Source organism: Balaenoptera borealis (assembly GCF_965194805.1).
Source record: "Balaenoptera borealis genome assembly, chromosome: 1".
Classification (NCBI taxonomy): domain Eukaryota; kingdom Metazoa; phylum Chordata; class Mammalia; order Artiodactyla; family Balaenopteridae; genus Balaenoptera; species Balaenoptera borealis.
Genome location: NC_138860.1, coordinates 39,661,488 through 39,681,254, shown reverse-complemented (window position 1 = coordinate 39,681,254; position 19,767 = coordinate 39,661,488). Strand labels below are relative to the sequence as shown.

The 19,767-nt window shown below is 48.4% G+C and overlaps 2 protein-coding genes across 6 annotated transcripts in view; one reads left to right on the top strand and one right to left on the bottom strand.

Annotated features, from left to right (window-relative positions):
• The window catches only part of KCNH1 (potassium voltage-gated channel subfamily H member 1), a 443,651-nt gene extending 423,996 nt beyond the window's left edge, over positions 1 to 19,655 (top strand). For all 5 annotated transcript variants that reach the window (XM_082399775.1, XM_082399774.1, XM_082399773.1 and 2 more), the window contains one exon: positions 13,691 to 19,655. In XM_082399775.1, the coding sequence (XP_082255901.1) occupies positions 13,691 to 14,545 (855 nt within the window). In that variant the 3' untranslated portion in view covers positions 14,546 to 19,655. The remainder of the gene's footprint in view (positions 1 to 13,690) is intronic.
• Positions 1 to 19,767, bottom strand: part of HHAT (hedgehog acyltransferase) — a 495,443-nt gene that overhangs the window by 115,659 nt on the left and 360,017 nt on the right. The gene's annotated exons all lie outside the window — the stretch shown is intronic.

The following is a 19,767-nucleotide window of genomic DNA, read 5'->3' as shown; positions in this document are numbered from 1 at the left end:
TTCTTTTTCCTGCCTAATTGCTCTGGCTAGGACCTCCAATTCCATGTTGAATAAAAATGGCAAAAATGGGCATCCTTGTCTGCTTTCCAATCTTAAGGGAAAAGCTTCCAGCTTTTCACATTTGAGTAGGATGTTAGTTGTGGGTTTGTCATATGTGGACTTTATTATGTTGAGGTACATTCCATGTATAACCACTTTGTTCAGAGTTTTATCATAAATGGATATTGAATTTTTCCAAATTCTTTTTCTGCATCTATTGAGACGAGCCTATGATTTTTATTCTTCATTTTGTTAATGTGGGGTATCACGTTGATTGTTGTGAATATTGAACCATCCTTGCATCCCTAGAATAAATCCTACTTGATCATGGTGTCTGATCCTTTTAATGTGTTGTTGAATTCAGTTTGCTAATATTTTGTTGAGGATTTTTGCACCTATGTTCATCAGGGATTTTGGTCTGTAATTTCCCTTTTGTGTGGTGTCCTTCTCTGGTTTTGGTATCAGTGTAATGCTGGCCTAGTAAAACTTTTCAGAAAAGTTTGAGAAGGATAGGTATTTAATCTTCTTTGAGTGTTTGTAGAATTCACCTGTAAAGCCACCTGGTCCTGGACTTTTGTTTGTTGGGAGGTTTTTTTTTTTTAATTACTGATTCAATCTCCTTACTAATAATTGGTCTATTCAGATTATATTTCTCCATGATTCAGTCTTGGAAGATTGTATGTGTCTAAGAATTTATCCATTTCTCATAGACATCTATTTTTTAAAAGATCCTCAGGTGATTCTGGCCCTCTTCCCGGATGATAACCACTGCTGGGACAGGGGAGGTGGGTGACTCTAGGCTTCCTCCCACAAGGTATTGCCAAAGTGAAGGAGCTCTGAGTTACACAGTTGGGCCATGTGCTTCAAGGATGGAGCTTTTGATGAGAAGTGGGGAGAGGTTAAAAGCTCTTCAGTCTCTAAGAGGTGCCATTTGGGACTGGTCTCCCCAAGTTTTCTTCTACTCTAATGATTTCTTCTGAGAATGGGACCACTGTGACCCTCCCCCCTGAAAGGCCAGTGGGGTGAGTGGGGGCCCCTGCGAGTGGAAGCATGGACAGGCAGGCTACTAAAACTGCCTCTGGTTGGACTAAAGGTAGCCTCATGGCTTACAGATGGTTTCATCCGGCTTCCTAGGGTGGGAGACAACAGAGGAATTGGTAGCGTGTGTTTCTTGGAGATGTCCACAGTGCTGCAAATGCCCCTTGGGAACCTGGTGTAGGTGAGGCCCCAGGTTGAGATTCAGAGTTTTCAGATCATGTCCATTTCTCTTATACCATGAGCTGGCCTGCCTGTCTAGAAGCAAGCCATGTTTCATTTCATCTCTCCTTTCCTCTGCTTCCCTGGGTCACTCCCTCCATACCTGTCGTTACCTATAGTCACAGCTTTCTTCCTGGTCTCCATCCCTTCAATTGTCCAAACACCCCACCCACCCCCCCTTACCCAGTCATTTCTTAAACCTTTCTCTTTGTGCAAAGCACAAAGGTTCTTGTGGCCCCTGGGGCAAAGCTCGGAGACGCCTCCCCTGCTGGGAGGTTACAGGGGAATAATTGAGATGTAGCTCTGATGTAGCTCGTGTGTACAGCAGTCTACCTTGCACCAGCGCTGCCTGAGAGCCAAAGCAAGCATTAGCGTCTTCCACTTGCAAATGAGGAAAATAAGGCTCAGAGAGGAATGTTTCTCAGCTAGTTGTGGCTGGGGTATGACTCAGACATGGTTAGCTGGCTCTACATACAGTGCTGGAAGAGGATTCTGTGAGAAAACAGAACGCAGACTCAAGCTCTGGCCTCCTCTACTTCTGATGGTGTTTGCAGAGAAGGCTGCTTGAGCCCTTGGGCGGGCTCACCTTGCTACGTGGCCCAGGCTGCTGCCTCCTGTGCACCCCTCCTGAGTGCAGTCCCGACTCTCAGTGGTCATTGTGGGACCAGACGTGACTCTAGAGCTGGAGTATGGTGCCCACACTTTAGCAGGGACAGGGAGACCTCTGTCCTGGCCTAGGAAGGCAGTGGAGCTCCTGGGGCAGAGACCCTCCCTGTAACGCAGTGCTGCATGGGCAGAGAATGCAAGTGTGAGAATGCAGGAGACCCCCCTAGTCACCCCTCTTACACATGCACCCCATATTCCACAGGGAAGGGGACTAGGCCTCAAAAGGAAAAGCTCAGGGAGCCAATAACCCTCTCCCTTATCATTAAGAGTCCTTCACCTCCGGCGAGCCCGTCTCCAGACCACTCTTCCTACTCCCCACACCCACCCAGGCGCTCTTGCTTCTGCACGGCCCTGTGGGGAATGCAAGATTCCTCCCAACTGGGCTCCCAGTTCCTCCCCACCCCATCCCCATCACTGAAACACCCCCCAGGGACAGGGGCAAACAGGACTAGCTCTCCAGACGAGTCCCATCGCTTTGTTCAGGGCTGCTCTGCTGAGAGCTCGCGAGAAGGCACATGTACACGAGTGCACGTCAGGGAGAGAACTGGTCCTCACTCTGGGATTCTCCCACACCACCTCTCACCTCTCCCTGTGAGGGGGTTGGGAGACTTCACCGTATAGCCCAGGTGTGATGAATGTCTGGAGTTCAGATGTGAGTGGGACGGTAGTGGATACTTTCTCAAGGAGGGCAGAACCGGCAAGTTTCCTTGGCAGCTGAGCGGCTGCGCCCTGATGGAGCAGTGGGAAGGCACCCCACTTGGGGTCATGCATTTGATGGCTCTGAAAGTCAGCATCCTAATATGAGAAATGGGAATTTTAACAGTGCAACAGAAAATTATTTATTGGGAGAGTCAAACCCTAGAATAATCCAGTGAAATTGTTATAACCATCATGTTTCAAAACTAGACAATTGCTTGAATCGAATTATTTGCTCTAGTGCTTTGTGCGTGGGACGGCATGATCTGCTGGCTGAAATGACGAGTGTCACAGCAGCCCAATCACATGCCACAGGGTGGCACAGATCACAAGGGACAGGACAGTGATGTCAGAGCCAACTCTTCAGTAACATACAAGTTCTCAGAATTCTCAGTTGTTTGTCCATTTTGGTAGAAAGCGACGATTTTTAAGAGTGGAATTACAACTATGCAAATATATGCTTTGTATCCGATTCTTTAATCCAGAAAAAATTAAGAGAAGAGAATGCAGCCAACCAGAAGATGTTGGGGGTGAGAGGTGGGTGGATCTTTCCTTAATTATTGTCCTCTTTTGGCAGTGAGAAGTACAAACTGCAGAGGTAATCCAGAGTACATCAGGTGCAGACTTGCCTGGGTGAATGACTTCTGTATCCACTTCACCAGGTGGCTGTGAGGAGTGAGTCACAGATGTGTACCAAGTGCTTAGCCCAATATCTGGTCCTTTGTTGAAGGCCTGGTTGGTGTTAGCCGCTATTGTGTTGAAAGCTCAGCTGAGGAAGGGAGGAGAAGCACTGGAGAGGGACTCGGATGGAAGGTGGTGATGAAACGTCAACTTTCAGCGCTCGCCTGTCTCTCTCGACGCTGGGCTCCCCTTGCTGCTGTTCTCAGGACAGACCCTTTCCCCTATTTTCCAGGCCGGAAGGCAAAAGGAATATTCAGAAGACTATGCCTAGGGTGGAGATAAACCTGGTCCCAATTTTCCAAAGCCATGCTAAGCAGGATTGTGCAGGGGTATAAGGTTGAAGGGGGTGGAGGGCAATGAGCTGAACCCTCAGACAGGGAAGTATTTGGTGGGTTCTGTTTCTGCAAGTCGCAGGTCATCTTCCACTTTTTAAAAATTATTATAGTTGATTTACAATATTGTATTAGTTTCAGGTGCACAGCAAAGTGATTCAGACATATATATATATGTAAAATTTTCCATTATAGGTTACTACAAGATATTGAATATAGTTCCCTGTGCTACACAGTAAATCCTTGTTGCTTATCTATTTTATGTATAGTAGTTTGTATCTGTTAATCCCATACTCCTAATTTCTCCCTCCCACTCTCTTTCCCCTTTAGTAACCAACCATAAGTTTGTTTTCTGTGAGTCTGTTTCTATTTTGTATATAGATTCATTTGTATTATTTTTTAGATTCCACATGTAAGTGATATCATATAATATTTGTCTTTATCTGACTTACTTCACTTAGTATGATATTCTCTAGATCCATCCATGTTACTGCAAATGGGAATATTTCATTCTTTTTAATGGAGTAATATTCCATTGTACGTGTGTGTGTGTGTGTGTGTGTGTGTGTGTGTGCCACGTCTTCTTAAACCAGTCATCTGCTGATGGGCACTTGGGTTGTTTCCATGTCTTGGCTAGTATAAATAGTGCTGCTGTGAACACTGGGGTGCATGTATCTTTTTGAATTATGGTTTTCTCAGGGTATGTGCCCAGGAGTGGGATTGCTGGATCATATGGTAGCTCTATTTTTAGTTTTTTAAGGAACCTCCATACTGTTCTCCATAGTGGCTGCACCAATTTACATTCCCACCAAAAGTGTAGGAGGGTTCCCTTTTCTGCACACCCTCTCCAGCATTTATAACTTGGAGACTTTTTGATGAAGTCATTCTGACAGGTGTGAGGTGATACCTCATTGTGTTTTTGATTTGCATTTCTCTGATAATTAATGGTGTTGAGCATCTTTTCATGTGCCTGTTGGCCATCTGTCCTCTTTGGAGAAATGTCTGTTTCGGTCTTCTGCCTGTTTTTTGATTGGGTGGAGAGTTTTTTCTTTTATTATTATAATGAGTTGTATGAGCTGTTTGTAGTCTTTGGATATTAAGCCCTTGTCGGTCACCTCGTTTGCAAATATTTTCTCCTATTCTGTAGGTTGTCTTTTCGTTTCGTTGATGGTCTCCTTTAATGGGAAAAGGTTTTAAGTTTGATTAGGTCCCATTTGTTTATTTTTGCTCTTATTTCTTTTGCCTTGGGAGACTTATCTAAGAAAATATTGCTACAATGTCTGCCCCAAGAATGTTTTGCCTATGTTCTCACTAGGAGTTTTATGATGTCATGTCTTATATTTAGGTCTTTAAACCATTTTGAGTTTATTTTTATATATGGTGTTAGAGAACATTCTAATTTTATTGATTTACATGTAGCTGTCCAGCTTTCCCAACACCACTTGCTGAAGAGCCTGTCTTTTCTCCATTGTATAGTCTTGCCTCCTCTGTTGTAGATTAATTGACTGTAGGTGTGTGGGTTTGTTTCTGGGCTCTCTATTCTGCTCCATTGATCTATATGTCTGTTTTTGTGCCCACACCACGATTACTGTAGCTTTGTAGCATTGTCTCAAGTCTGGAAGGGCTATGCCTCCAGCTTTGTTCTTTTTCCTCAGGATTGCTTTGACAATTCTGGGTCTTTTGTGGTTCCATATAAATTTTAGGATTATTTGTCCTAGTTCTGTGCATCTTCCACTTTCTTAACTTCTCCTGTGGAATCATGAGACAGCATAGTGTTAACTTGATTTCAAAGGTCATGATTAGCGCTTCCCTAGACACGGGGGGAGGTGTTGTTGAGGGAGTGTTGGAGGCTGAACGCTGGTCTACCTGTCTTAGCACTGGAGCACCTCTGATGGGGGAGGCGCGTCACCAGCTCCACATTTGGCCCCATTTCTTCCTGCCTGATTGGTGACTTGGCTCACACTGAGGAAAGACATGGTGGGAAGAGAGACTGCTCTGGCTGAGGGAGGTTGAAAGGTCTACGAGACGTCGATATAGCCGTGCTGTGTGTGGGAAAATTCAGGTTTTGAGCTGGGTCTGGAGTGAAAAGCAACATTGCTTTGTGAATGTGAAGGGAGGGAGAGGTTTCTCACAAGTGTCACTTCACTGAATCATTGCAGCAAGGTTGCAAGTAGGAATTTTTGTTGAGCAGACAACTGAGGCTTAGAAAGATCAAGAAATTTCTTCAGGGTCACAGCAGGGTGGGCATCTGTACCAGTCTTGTCAGCACCTCTGTTGGCTCTTAGCTGAATGAAGGTGAGGTGAGCATTGAAGCAGAAAGACCTCATGGAGCGCAGAGAGCAAAGGGCAGGGCTTTGGGGGAGGACCACATTTAGGGGATGGGAGGAAGAAGAAGCCGTAAAGGAACCGAGTCCTAGAGCTGCCATTACCAATTATCTCCACCTGGGTGGCTTAAAACAACAGAAATTTATTCTCTCACAGTTGTGGAGGACAGAAGTCTGAAACCAAGTTGTCTGTAGGGTTGGCTCCTTCTGGAGGCTCTGAGAAAGAATCGTTCCATGCCTCTCTCCTAGCTTTTGGTTGCTGTCAGCAATCCTTGGCATTTCTTGGCTTGCAGCTCCAAAACTCCAGTATCTACTTCCGTCTTCACATGACCTTTTGCTCTGTGTTTCGTGTCTTCTCTTTTCTGTCTCTTGGACACTTATCTTTGGATTTAGGGCCCACCCTGATGCAGAATGATCTCACCTTAAGATTCTTACCTTGTTACATCTGCAAAGACCCTTATGCCAAGTAACATCACATTTTGAGGTTCGGGTGGACGTATCTTTTGGTGTCTGTAATTCAGTCTCCTACACTGAGGGAGCACAAAGCAAGGAAGAGAGTGGCAAATACGGCCCTAGTGAAAGGCCAGAGGCCAGTGACTCCCACACAGCAGTGCCATCTCTTCTCTGAGCAGCAAACAAGGGATGTATCTCCTTCACTTGGTGGCGTTGAGAAGGAGAGATCCTCATTCCTCTTGGGTTTGAATCTTCCTGAAGACAGGAACAGGTGCATCTGTAGGAGTCTTTCAGACACAGGCCAGTCTGTCAACAGAAGACCTTGCTGATCCTCTCGTTCTCACTGGGGGCCCTTACAAGAGTGAATGAGATGATGCCAGTCCTCATGGGATGTCACTAAGGGATCATGGTCATGGTCCCTAAGGGACAAGGTCATTCTTGATTAATGCTAGAAGAAAGTGCAGATGTTGCACAGTGGTGGGAGGGACTGGCCTGTGAGCCGCACTCCGAGAGCCACTGGACCAGGCTACTTGAGAGCAGAGGACATCTAACCTCTAGATTCTTCCTGGATAAAGTCCACTGGGACCTCTGAATTCCTGTTCCTCCTTCCCGGTGCCGTGCCCTGAGGGTAACTGGTGACCTCACCACTGTGCAAGGAGGCAAGATCTTCCCAGTAACCAAAACACTCAGCTCATGTGTCTTACAGCTCCTCTTTCTTGCCTTGACCAATCAAAGCCTGACTCTCACGCTAAGTCACACCCCCATCCTGATAAATTAAAGGACCACACTAACAGGTCCTAATGTACCTAGTGAGTCCTCTCCTTAAAAGCTCTGAGAGCCTCGGCTTCAGGGCCTCTCCCCTCACCTTGGCCCGATCTCTCTGCTTCACAGTTCTGTCCCTGGATTCTTTAGAGAACTTGCTGATGGACTGGGAGTAAGAGAAACAAGTGGAGAGAGGTGGTGGGGCAGGGATGGAGGTTATCAATGTATACGAGAGAAGATCACCCTTTTCCCTAAAACCAAGGCATTTTCCTAGCACAGTGGCTTAGAACATGGGCATGGATGGGGGCTCAGATGGCTGAGGTTTGAATCTTAGCTCCACTATCTGAGTATCCTTAGGTGGTCACCTACCCTTTCTAAGCTTGGTTTCTTCATTTAAAAAATGAGGGTAATGACTTTCCCCACCTGCTGGGGCTGCTATGAGGATGTCATGAGATAGCACACATTTAACAAAGTCAAAAATTTAACAAAGTCAGCCCCTCCCACTGGGACTACTACCACAAAGACATTTTTCTCTGTTGGGTGGCCTTTCTGCCTTTGTGTCATTACATGTGCTTTTCCCTGTGTGAGCACCTTTGCCCAAATCTTTCACCTTTTATTCGCAATTCTAGCTCATCCTTCTAGAATCATCTCAAGGGTCGTCCCCACAAAGAATGGTACATAATACATTTACTCAGCAACTATTAAATGTCAGGTACTCTTCTTAAGAGTTTACTTATATTATCCAACCTTATCCTCATGATAGCCTTATGAAATCAGTAGCTTTATCTGCTTTTACAGAGGAAGAAACTGAGGCTTGGGGACCATGATCCCAAGTCTGTCTGGGATCCAAAGCTTGTGCTCACGTTCCACGTGACTCCACTGACTCCGCCCTCCCCCTCCCCACTCCGGGCACATTTAGCACCAGAGTGGCAGTGATCTCACCAGTCATCAGCCCTGGGGTTCTGAGTCCCTGGTCAGCAGATCTGGCCTGAGCTGCCTGGGTCAGAATCACCTGGGAGTTTGTTGCAAATGCCCGTTTCCGACCCTGCCATGGGAAATTCTCCCTCAGTAGATAACAACACCTCCTCCAGGTGAAGGAGGTGAAGTGCAGCTAGATTTGAGAACTGTTGTTCTGGTCCAGCCAAGCAAGGACATGACTTGGCCAAGGTCATATAGCAGCCAGTCAGCAGCAGAGTTGGGACCACTCTAAGCCTGTGTTCTTTCTACTGTTCTCTGTGTGTTTCAGATTTGGGCCATGTGTCTGAATTCAATTAAAACCAAAATAAATCCCTTTTGGTTTATCTATGGTTTTCTGTGATTCATACGTCAGTCTCTATTTATGCAAACCACTGAGAATTGACATTATGTAAATCTTTTTACTCCCCAATCTAAGCTCTTTTAAGCAACTGGACTCCCGTTCTCTGTGCTGTCAGAACTCTAGGTGGTCAATTTCCCTCCCAGGGCTGTCTTTCCCCTACATATGCTGCAGGGACCCTGTTGCTCAGTGACCCTGAGGGGACTCCTCCCCTTGGTCTGGTCTTAAGGGGGCTTAAGAGGGACTGGGCCCTCCTTAAATGCAACCCAGAAGAGGCAATCGATGGTCCTGACTCACCTCAGCTTCCGTAGGATTACTTTTTCAAACAAACTTGAAAATAACTGCTCAGGAAGCCCTGCAGTTTGAAGAGCCGGGTGTCAATTCAGTTCAGCTCAACAACTGTTTGTTAACGGGCTCCCAGGCTCTAAGCCACTGCTTGCTGAGCCTTCAGAGGAATGTGGAGATAGATGAGTGAGGCACAGCAGCCACCTCTGCCCTGGGGCATTCTCTGTCTCCCCATATACAGTCAGTCATGAGCTGCTCAGCATTCAGCATGGGCCTCCCATGCCCAACACATCAGGCACCCCTGTGGGCTGGAAGGACTCTGTCTGGCTAGGGAGGATCCAGACCTATCCCATCAGTGGTGCCTGGACCAGTGTTAGCCTGTCTCTAGGGCTGGGCCTCCCCAGTGGGTGATTAGTGGGGGTCCCTGGTGATAACCTCTCCAGACAGACCCTGGCACCTCTCTGTTGATGTGGCCCCTGTCTACGGACTGCTGATGTGAAGAAAGGTGACATCAAGACAAGAGCACTGGCCAATACCCTGAAGTTCTCTTTCTGCTTAGCTGTGTGACCTTGAGCAGGCCACCCTACCAACTAAACCCCAGTCTCCTCAACTGTCAGATTGTGGAGGAAGTCCTTGCACACCTCCCAGGAACTTTAGCTTAAATGAGATGATGCACTTGAGTATGTGGAATAAGCTATAAAACACAACACAAAGTACTGTATTATTAAAATCATTAATTGTTCATTCTCAAAGGGACTTTAGAGATGATCTCATCCAGTGGTTTTCATAATGATATTTCAGGCCACGGAATCCTTTCCTGGGATGAAATCTTACATTGAAGCCCAATGCATAACAGGAAAATGGAAAGAAAGAAAACCTGGCACAACTCTGCTGGGAGCTGAGGGAGGAGGTTGTCCCACTGGTGAGGGTGTGTGCGAAGGGGCGGCTTGCTCAGGGCCCAGCAGGGCTGAAATGAGCACTCCAGTCTTCCAATTCCTAGTCCAGGCTCTTCCCATTGACATCGGATTGTCTTCCACAGGAAGATCCATGTTTACATAAAAGAAAAATTCAAGAGCAGTTGTCCTTAGATCTAAAATACTTGGTCAAATGCCTGGTCACATCTGCCTCTGGAGATGAAGACTCCATGACTAACTTCTCCAAAAAATCAGCTGAAGCTAGTAAGCAGAGGCCTAGACCTCCGACTAGAAAAGCTGTTAGACCACATCAGCTCTGGTCCTGTTGGGGGAATGCTAATTTTACTTGCTGATTCTCAAAGGCAGGCTCAGGCATTTCTGTAGGGCAGAAAGATCTTCCCTAGTTTACTTGCCCATTGGATGAGCCAGTGATGTTGAGGTGGGGCTACCCCAGGCACACGAGATGACCCTTTAGGAAAAGCCAAGAAGCTTCAGAAGAGTCAGCACAGACCCAGACACCCACATCCCCTCCCCAGGAGAGCCCCAGCCCGTGAGTGCTGAACTGACCCCACTGATGATGTGGCCACAACATCTGAATATGCTGCCCAGGCCAGGCCCCTGGCCCCTGGTCCAGGATTCTGACCCCCATGAGGCATTTGGTTGAAGAGCCCTGTATTTCCATGCCCTCAAGGAGGAGCTACCATTTCCCATCACAAATATCCACCATGGATGCATATTAAGCATTTGTAAGCCTACTGGTATACTTCATACTTCACCGTACAACCTCTTGGTATAAGTTTTGGGTTGACTCCTCAATATCTGAAGAAGTACTTCTTTTTCTTTAGTCTTAAAACATCTCATTTCCAGTCTCAAGGGCCGCCTGACCTTTGATGTTGAGAGAGCTGTTAAGAGGACCCTGTGTGTTCTGAGCCAATCCCTTCCTTTTATAACATTATGACCTCTGTGATTTCATCTTTCCAGGTTAAGACATTCTAACATTGATTCGTTAGCTCATATTTATCTGTTTTTCATCCATTCATTTATTCATCCATTCTACAAATATTTATCAAGGACCCCCTAGGTGTCAGGTACTTTCTAAGTGCTGGAAATAGTGAACAAAATAGACAATCCCTGCTCTCTTAGGGTAGGTAATAAATTTTTAAAAAGTAAAAGACACAATGTGACATGCAAAGTACAGTGCTAGACCTGCAGGGAGCCTTCAGAGGGGATAAGGTATGGATGTAAGTAACTGGTATCTTGTTTGGGAATTGTTGCTTGCAAGGAATAGAACCCCACCCAAATGAGCTTAAGTAAAAAGGGGGATATTGATAAGAAGCAGATGTCCTTCAGAATAAAGGCAGGACAAGCGCAATCGGCTCTAAATGCCATCATCTCTTTGGGGTATATTCACATTGTCGTATGTTCTCCCTTCCTCCCTCTTTTTCTCATTCCTCCTCTCCCACCTTCCTTTCTTATCCCCTTTGCCCCTCCTCCCTTCTCTAAGAAGGGATGTGAGTAGGGGAGACAACAGATGGCATCACTACTACAAGTGGACGCAAGATAGTAATTAGGGCAGAAGAGTGGTGTGAGCACAGCAAGGGCCGTTAGGGTTGGGAGGTGGGAGGATGACTTAGAGCTCCATGGAATCAAAGAAGGCTTTGTGGAGGAGGTGCTGTTTGAGTTGGGCCTTGGTGTGAGGGGGATTTGGACTCCTCTTGGAGATCAGGGTCCATTGCCAGAACAGAGAACGGAGGTGGAAGACTGCCAACTCAGAGCACTGGGAGGACAGTCAGAAAAGGTCCTGATCTCTCCACTAATCGTCATCCCTCCATCCCTGTGATGCCTTCAGTTAGGTTCCTCTTCAGAGTGGATGGGGTTCTCCTGAGTGCCATGGCTTGGATCTGCAGGATCCAGACTACAGGAGCAGATGGGGTATGGCTGACAAGGGCCTGGGGAGACAGGGTTATGAAATTACATAACCATGGGCAGGGCAGAGGATGGATAAGGGCAGGGCTGGGAGAAATGCTGTCCAGTGGAGGTCAGAAAGCCACTCACTGGGACCCAAGTAATGTGGCTTGAAGATTTAGCCAGGTGGCAAGAGGGGCGGCTGCTCCGTCCTACCCACCTGTTAGTGTCAAGTCATCCAGTGACAGAAGCTTTGACAGAGAAGTCACATGACAGGTGAGCCTCCAGTCTGCCGATGATTTGCTGACTGATCACTGGCATCAAGCATGCAATTCAGTGTTTGTTGGGTTCCTCTGTATTTATTGGCACTTTATATAAAATGACCATGTTGTCGGTCATATCTGAGAACCTAATGAGTGGTGCCATCCGAGAGCCCTGGGTGGGGTGGGGCGGGGCCTTCCTAGAGGAGGTAGAATTAGTCACATATTATATGTGTCTACAAGTTAAAAAACAAAAAGCAGAGGCCTTGAAATGGTGGGGACAGGAGGATTCATTTTGAGCGTTCACAGTTAGCCAGTGCTTTCACATAAGTACTCTTCTGTTGGCTTTACATCAAGTCGGAAAAGGAGGGATTTTTCCCACTTTTGAAGGAGGAGACAGAGACTCAGAAGTTAAGATACCTGTTGAGATCACACAGCTAATTGGCAGAGCTGGGACTTAATTCTGTCTGACCCCAAAGCCCAGGCTCTGGGCATGCCAACACATGTGCCTCCCCAAGAGCTGGGGGTCCTGCAGCAAGTCTTTGGGGCAGGTTCTGGGCTGGTCAGAGGCTGCCCGCACAGGGCTGTCCAGATTGTGATGATGGAAAAGCTGCCCCTCTCCCTCCCACAGACCTCTCCCCTACTTCTCAAGGATCTCAATCCCTCTGGTCCCCAAACAAGCATTTACAGTTTAAAAAATGACCTATTGCAGGTTGCTTCTTTCTTACAAGTTCAGGTATGGGATGAGTCAGACATGCCCCTGAGTGTACCTGCTACATGCAACATAAGTCAGAAAGTACAGGGCTTTCCCATAATCGGATGTCGGCCCAAGGGAAATCCTGTGATATGTGGCTTACGCTGCACTCAGGTCCAGAGTCTTGAGACAGCATTGTTGGCTGGCTGTCCATCCACTGCATGAAGTATTGTCATCGTCAGGAAGAACCTGCTGGACACTGAATGGGTCTGGGGCTTAACTGCTTGAGTACAAGTGTCTTAGAGGAGACCTATCTGTTACGTGACATTTAGCTGCTCTGAGCCTTGATCTCCTCTTCTCTAAAATGGGGATAACAGTATGTGTCATCGTAAGAAATATACGAAGTAACATTAAGGTCACGGGCCTTTCTTCTCCCGTAAGCTCCCTAACGACAGGGAGGGCTTCTATGTGAGACCAGCGTGTACTTTTCACAGCCAACTGCATTCACTTAGGGTCCAGATCTGCAGATGACAAGGGCAGTCTTAGCCGTCACCCTGCCTGGGAACTCGGCTGAACTTTCTTGCCCTGGACTGTGGTGTAGAACTTCAGTGCATCAGAATCACCGGGGGAGCCTTTTAAGTTACAGATTCAAGGGCTTCCCATCTGGTGATTTTTAGTGTAGTGGGTCTGAGGCGGGGTCAGAGAAATGATTTTTGAAAAGCTTACCAGGTGATACTGGAATTGCAGGCCAGAACGGGTTAAAGGGGACCCAGGCTCAGAGGCCAGGACAGTCTCCTGGGAGGAGGCCGCTTGGCATCTCCAACCTCCAGGCCTGTAGAGATGGAGAGGTTGGGGGCTTGTTTCTGTGGAAGAGGCTGACAGCAGGAGTCAATTCCTTGCTGTTGGAGAGCTGGGAACGAGGGTCAGAAAAGGAAAGTGATGGCAGTCACTGAGCAAGGACCTGGAGGCCTTGCAGGGATGTGACTGCACCGTGAGCCCCCTCCCTCAGGGCTGGGGCTGGACACCAGGCCCGTGATGGGCAGAGGGGCCGAGCTGCGCTGATGCCACAGCTGGGTTAACGGGCCGTGTCATTCTGTCTCCCTCCAGATCGTGTTCCGGAAGATCAGCGATGTGAAACGGGAGGAGGAAGAGCGCATGAAGCGGAAGAATGAGGCCCCCCTGATCTTGCCGCCGGACCACCCTGTCCGGAGGCTCTTCCAGAGGTTCCGACAGCAGAAGGAGGCCAGGCTGGCCGCGGAGAGGGGCGGCCGGGACCCGGACGACCTGGATGTGGAGAAGGGCAGCATCCTCACCGAGCACACCCACCACGGCCTGGTGAAGGCCAGCGTCGTCACCGTCCGCGAGAGCCCTGCCACGCCCGTGGCCTTCCCCGCGGCCGCCGTGTCCACGGGGCTGGACCACGCCAGGCTGCAGGCGCCGCCGGGGGCCGAGTGCCTGGGCCCCAAGGCCGGCGGGGGTGACTGGGCCAAGCGCAAGGGCTGGGCCCGCTTCAAGGACTCCTGTGGGAAGGCTGAGGACTGGAGCAAGGTGTCCAAGGCCGAGTCCATGGAGACGCTCCCCGAGAGGACAAAGGCGAGCGGCGAGGCCACGCTCAAGAAGACAGACTCGTGTGACAGCGGCATCACCAAGAGCGACCTGCGTCTGGATAGCGTGGGCGAGGCCAGGAGCCCCCAGGACCGGAGCCCCATCTTGGCCGAGGTCAAGCATTCGTTCTACCCCATCCCTGAGCAGACACTGCAGGCCACCGTCCTGGAGGTGAAACACGAGCTGAAGGAGGACATCAAGGCCTTGAACACCAAAATGACGAACATTGAGAACCAGCTCTCTGAGATACTCAGGATATTAACTTCCAGAAGATCCTCTCAGTCTCCTCAGGAGCTGTTTGAAATATCGAGACCCCAGTCCCCAGAATCAGAGAGAGACATTTTTGGAGCGAGCTGAGAGGTCTGCTGAAGAAAACACGTCGAAGACAAAACACCCTACCCTCCTGCCCTATAGACACCACCTCCACCACACACACCTACATGACCAACAACTTTCAAAGTAGGCTCTTCCCGACAGAAAATCCAAGTGGGACCAGTCGCTTAGGCACGCTCTCTCCTTTTCTCTACCTGGGGGAAGATCCGGGAAGAGAAGCGTGCCACCACCCTGCAAGATGGCAGCTGCATCTGAACTGTCTTTGCACAATTTTGGAAGAGGAGGCGTGCTGTCTAAAGGGTATTTTCCTTCATTTTTAATTTTTTACTGCCATGATATTTGTAAAAGATGAAAACCACCAGGAAAGAACAGCAGCCATTGGGGATTGGTGGGAGAGCACCGAGAATCCCTCGTGTATATTACCACGCTGGGCTCCTTCGCCAGGACCCCCAGAGACTGTGGTGGGCACAGGGAGTTCCCAGCATTCCCTGCCCTTGGACAGCCTGTGTCTGAGGTCACCATCTATTTCCCTACTGTAGTCATTTGTAACAAGCTCGGGACAAGGGGAGCTTGAGGGACAGGGAGGGGAGGGTAGAGCCTTTCGACTTTCTGTCTCTAATGGTTAAGGCCGAAAAGCAGCTGAGGTGCTTTGGGTGCCTCCTGTAGACACTTAGAGCTGGGAATCTTCAGGTCTCCTTTCCCAAAAGAAATGAGCCAAGTGTAAGAGCTGGAGAGGGGCAGTGGCGATCCAGGGAGTCTCTGGGCTATGGTCTGCACCCTGCTCCTATGGGATAGTGGAAGGGGAGGGCCCTGGAGGCCCCGGATGAATCTCTGGCCCGGCTCCATGCCACTGGCCTCATCACACAGGCCCTTTGCTTCTTTTCCTTCTTGACCTCTTCCCAAGTGTTCCTGTGGCATCCCTCAGGGCATGCGGCATCGGCAGGAAGGGTGATGAGCCCAGATTTGCTTTATTAGCAAAGCAGACACACACACATGACCTCAGAAAAATGATTGTAGCGAGTGCTATGTTTCTATTATGACTCTTGCTGGGATTTCCCTAGAGAAGTTTGTATTTTGTCCACTGCATGGGTTCATTCTAGGACACTCGGGAGCCATGCTTGGCCTTACTTTTAAGCTAATCTCTTTATCTCATACTAAAGTCAGTAGGACTTTGAGAGAAACCATGAGATTGCAGGGCTGTGATTGTAGTGGCTTCAGGAGCTGGAAAAAGAGAAAGAGGCGGGAGTTTCCAGACTGTCTCTGTAAAGTGATGGAGAGAGGTGGCTGTGGAGCAGTGGTCCACGAGGAAGGTCTGAGCTTAGAGTGATGATCATGGAGCCACCTATGGGCCATCCAAGTCCCTATGCCATGATGCTCGGGACTCTCCACTGCCTCATAGTCCCCTGGGTTCAGGTTATTCGTGTGCTTGGGCTCCTTTCAGTGGTGTCTGAGAAAGGAAAGAGATCTCTCCCAGACAAAGTGGAGAGAGGGGTCAGGACCCTAAAAATTGATAAGTAAGATTGGAAGTTCAGCTCTAAAAACTCAGCTTTGAGAGAGTGAAATTAGGAGTGCAGGTGATCTGGATGATTAGTGACAGCATGGAATCATCTAGGGCACTGATCTGCACATGTTATGCTGTGGCAATCCCGTCCTTAGCACCTCTGCCTGGCATTGCTTTGCAGCAGAGATTCTGGATCCCAATGTTGAGGTCCCTCAGTACTCAGAAGGGAACCTGACAGGTCAGGGCCTGCCCTACTAAAGATATCTAGTGCTTCCGAAAGCCTCCTGTCTGAGCCTACCCACTCTCTTTAGTCCTGCTCAGTGGCCATGGCATGACCCAGGACTTGGACCTCAGTTGCCTGTGCAGAGTGGGGCTGTCCTCTCCTGGCTGCCAGGGTTGGCACAGACAGCCTTGGGGAGCAGAGTCTGAAAGGTCAACGTTAGGGTCCTTCCCCAGAGGCCCCACACACTCATGCAGCTTCTTCTGCGAGGCTTACAGGGGTGCCCCGATGCTTCCCGAGGCTGAGACATTATTGGATTCAGCCTCAGATGGCAGCATACAAAGAAGAAGTGAAATTTCCCAGGGCCGAGAGTCATGACTGTTAATGACTCTAGGTAAGCCGTGGGGCTTTCAGCCTCTTTAACTTGAGAAGCTGCCAACTAGTCTTTGGGGCTGAGGCTGTAAAATATCTGGAATCCCATCTGCCAGCTGCCCCTGAATCGTTCCAGTTTGCCATTCCCTAAACATGCTCGTCAACCTGCTTCCAGAGTTTAGGACTCACTACTTGTAAGGCAGGGCGAGGGCCCTGATAACTGCAACATCCAACTTCAGAAGCACCTGCCCAGCATCCTGCAGGCCCTTCCCTCCAGCTCTGCCTGAGGGGTACAGGTGTCTATTAAGAAATGACTCCCCAGCTGGTTCTGAGGGGCAAAGATGCTAATGTGTGAGGCTTTGAAGTCCAGACCTGTTTTTGGGGGAAAATAATGCTTCGTGAATGTACTGCTTGATCAACTCCTAGGATTCAAACTGGGCTAGTGATGAGAAGCCCGGATCCGCTCATCTTGGGGTCACAGGGCCTGCAACCCATGCTCCTGGGGGTGACTGACAGTGCACCACAGGTATGGCTGTATATGCTTTTATTCTTCTCCCCTTAAGGATTTAAGGATTTTAGGGATTTTTGCTATAATGGTTTTCTCTGGAAAAAAAACAAAAACATTTTTAAATGAGCCAAACCTTCTTTCCTTGCATTTTTATGACATGCACTTGGCTGTGGGCTGCTCTGTACTAACTACCTACACCCTTGCCCAGATGCTGCTCTGGCTTCCCAAGCAAGAACCACGAGCTTCAGATACCATTGACTCAGCCTTCCGCTTATAAACCGTTATCTGGTGGCTGAAGAGAGATTAGGGAAACAAAAGGTATTTGGGTATTGGACCCAACCTTTAGACTTTAGAAAAGTTACGCTGAGAGATGTAGATTTACCTGAGCTATTTTTTTCTTTTCGAGGGAAGGGGACATGTCGTTATACCATTGCAGAGTAATTGCTGGTTACTTGATCTCTTACATCCATTCCTTACTTTGAATGTCATTCATAGGGAGGCTCCATTTCCCAGAGCACCCTGACAGGCTGTTTAGAGTAGGAGGTCCTGCCCCTACCACTTGGTTGGTTGCTGAACACAGCCACTCCCAGCCCCCCACCCCCACACCCGCCTCCTGCCTCGCCTGGAGGTGTGGGAGTGAGGGGTGAGTCTGTGAAATAAGAAGGTCAAGATGGAGTGCTTGTTCTTGGTGGAGGCGCCATCTCCAGCAATGAGTGCTGCCGTTCCATAGACCTACAAAGGCTCTCCCACTGGGTATGACGAGATTCCCATAGGAAGGAACGGGAGGCAGCCATCTGGTTGAGAAGCCTTGGTCCAGTGCACAGTCTTGGTATCTCCACCTTCATCCATCCCCTTCCCTCGCACTCAAACCCCCGGCTTGATTCTTTCTAAGACTTTTCTTTATATTCTGGACCTCAGATTAAATCTGTGGGCAAAGGGTTTGTAGCTAGTGGTAGGCAACCAATGGCTTCTAAAAACTCTGATGCTACAGCAACATGGGCCCTAGCGTTTCAAAGCTGTTCCCGTTTCTTGTAATCCAATTCCTGGGCTTGTTTTACCCTCAGCCTTCTAGATCATCCTCTGCGCTGCTGCTCGCCAACCAGCAGGCCCTTTCCTGGAATCCTCTTTCAGAAGTGGAGTTAGCACAGCTCAGAGTAAAAATGCACCCCTTCACACCACCCCATCCAGCGACCTTCCTCTCCTGAATCCTTAGGTGGAAGGGGAAAGCATTAAGCCAGCTGTTAAGCTTTGTGCCCAAGCCTGTGGGGAGTGAATGAATGCCTTAGAAATACCAGGTAGGTGTAGGAAGAGCCTCGTCTCCCCTTGCTGCCTTGACCACCAGTTAGCACATGCACCCTCTGGGAAATTTTAGGAGCCCTGGTGGACATACAAGTGGATGTGCGCTTGATGCATACATAGATTGTACAGTGTTTTGCAATAAAGATGTTTAGCCTTAAGACCCTTGAATGGCACTCCAACTGTGATGGAGCTGCCAACACTCTTTCCCCTCTCCTCCCTCCTCATGTAGTGTTGCTTAAAGAGGAGGCCCACTGAGGGCACACTCAGGCCCCCGGACAGCCTCTCTTCTGTCACTCCATCATTGTACTGCCTTCTTGCTCGCTTCGATAAAAATTACCTTCACCAGCTCTCGTGCCCTCCAACTGGACGAGATTTCACTGTTCTCCCAGCACTAGCCGCAGCCATCAGAGACAGCACCATTTTCTCACCCATCATGTTCATGTTGAGATGTTTTCATTTCCACCCCTCACAGTTCAAAAGAATCAATGTGAACTTGCCTCCTGCTTAAATTAGTTTCAAATGAAACTTCATTCTCATGCGAGCATATCAGACTTATTCTGGAACCTTTAGAACTGGACTTGAATACCCTGCAGGTGCCGGACCGGTGGGTGCCCTCCCCGCCCACCATTAAACTTTTCTTAGAGCCACTGTCTCTTTATCTGTGACTTCTGAGTCAGCCAACAGATCCATTAGTTGTTCAATGAGACGTTCACGGATCTTGTATCAGGATATGAACTGCTTTTATGCAAAGAAAGATGCAAACCCGCCCCCCACCCCACTGCCCCCACGATGAATGTATTCTCAATATTCAGACGCCGTATTTGTGCATCTGTTGGAGACTGCCCACATCTGACATCTCACTGATACTGCGAGGACATTTCTACTCACGAGCAGTTCATCATTCTGGGGCTCCTCCTTGTATTAACACTCTTGCCGTTGAGTCCTGCCAAATCCTTCACTGGATTTTTCTTCTTCCTTTGCATCTGTCACTTTGTCCAAAGGAGCATGAATCAACAGAAGTGCAAACGAGCTGAGACTACTTGTGTGGTCAGCTGAGTACGCTGACAGAACTCCACTGTATGACTGCAGCCTGGGGATGTCAAGAGGGACAGGTGGGCCCCTCCGTTGATATTCCCTTCTCAATATTTTTAAACAAGCACAAAAGATATTTGTTAAAAAAAAGAGTTTAATTTTATTTATTATGGTAATTAATAAACTATTTTATACATGATCATACATGATTGCTTTTGCCTTGCCTTATAGAATTTCCAGGCATTGAATTGGGTGTTCGCACCTAAGATGACTGACTGACAGAACAAGGTGGTACTTTCTAGTCCTTTTCAAGA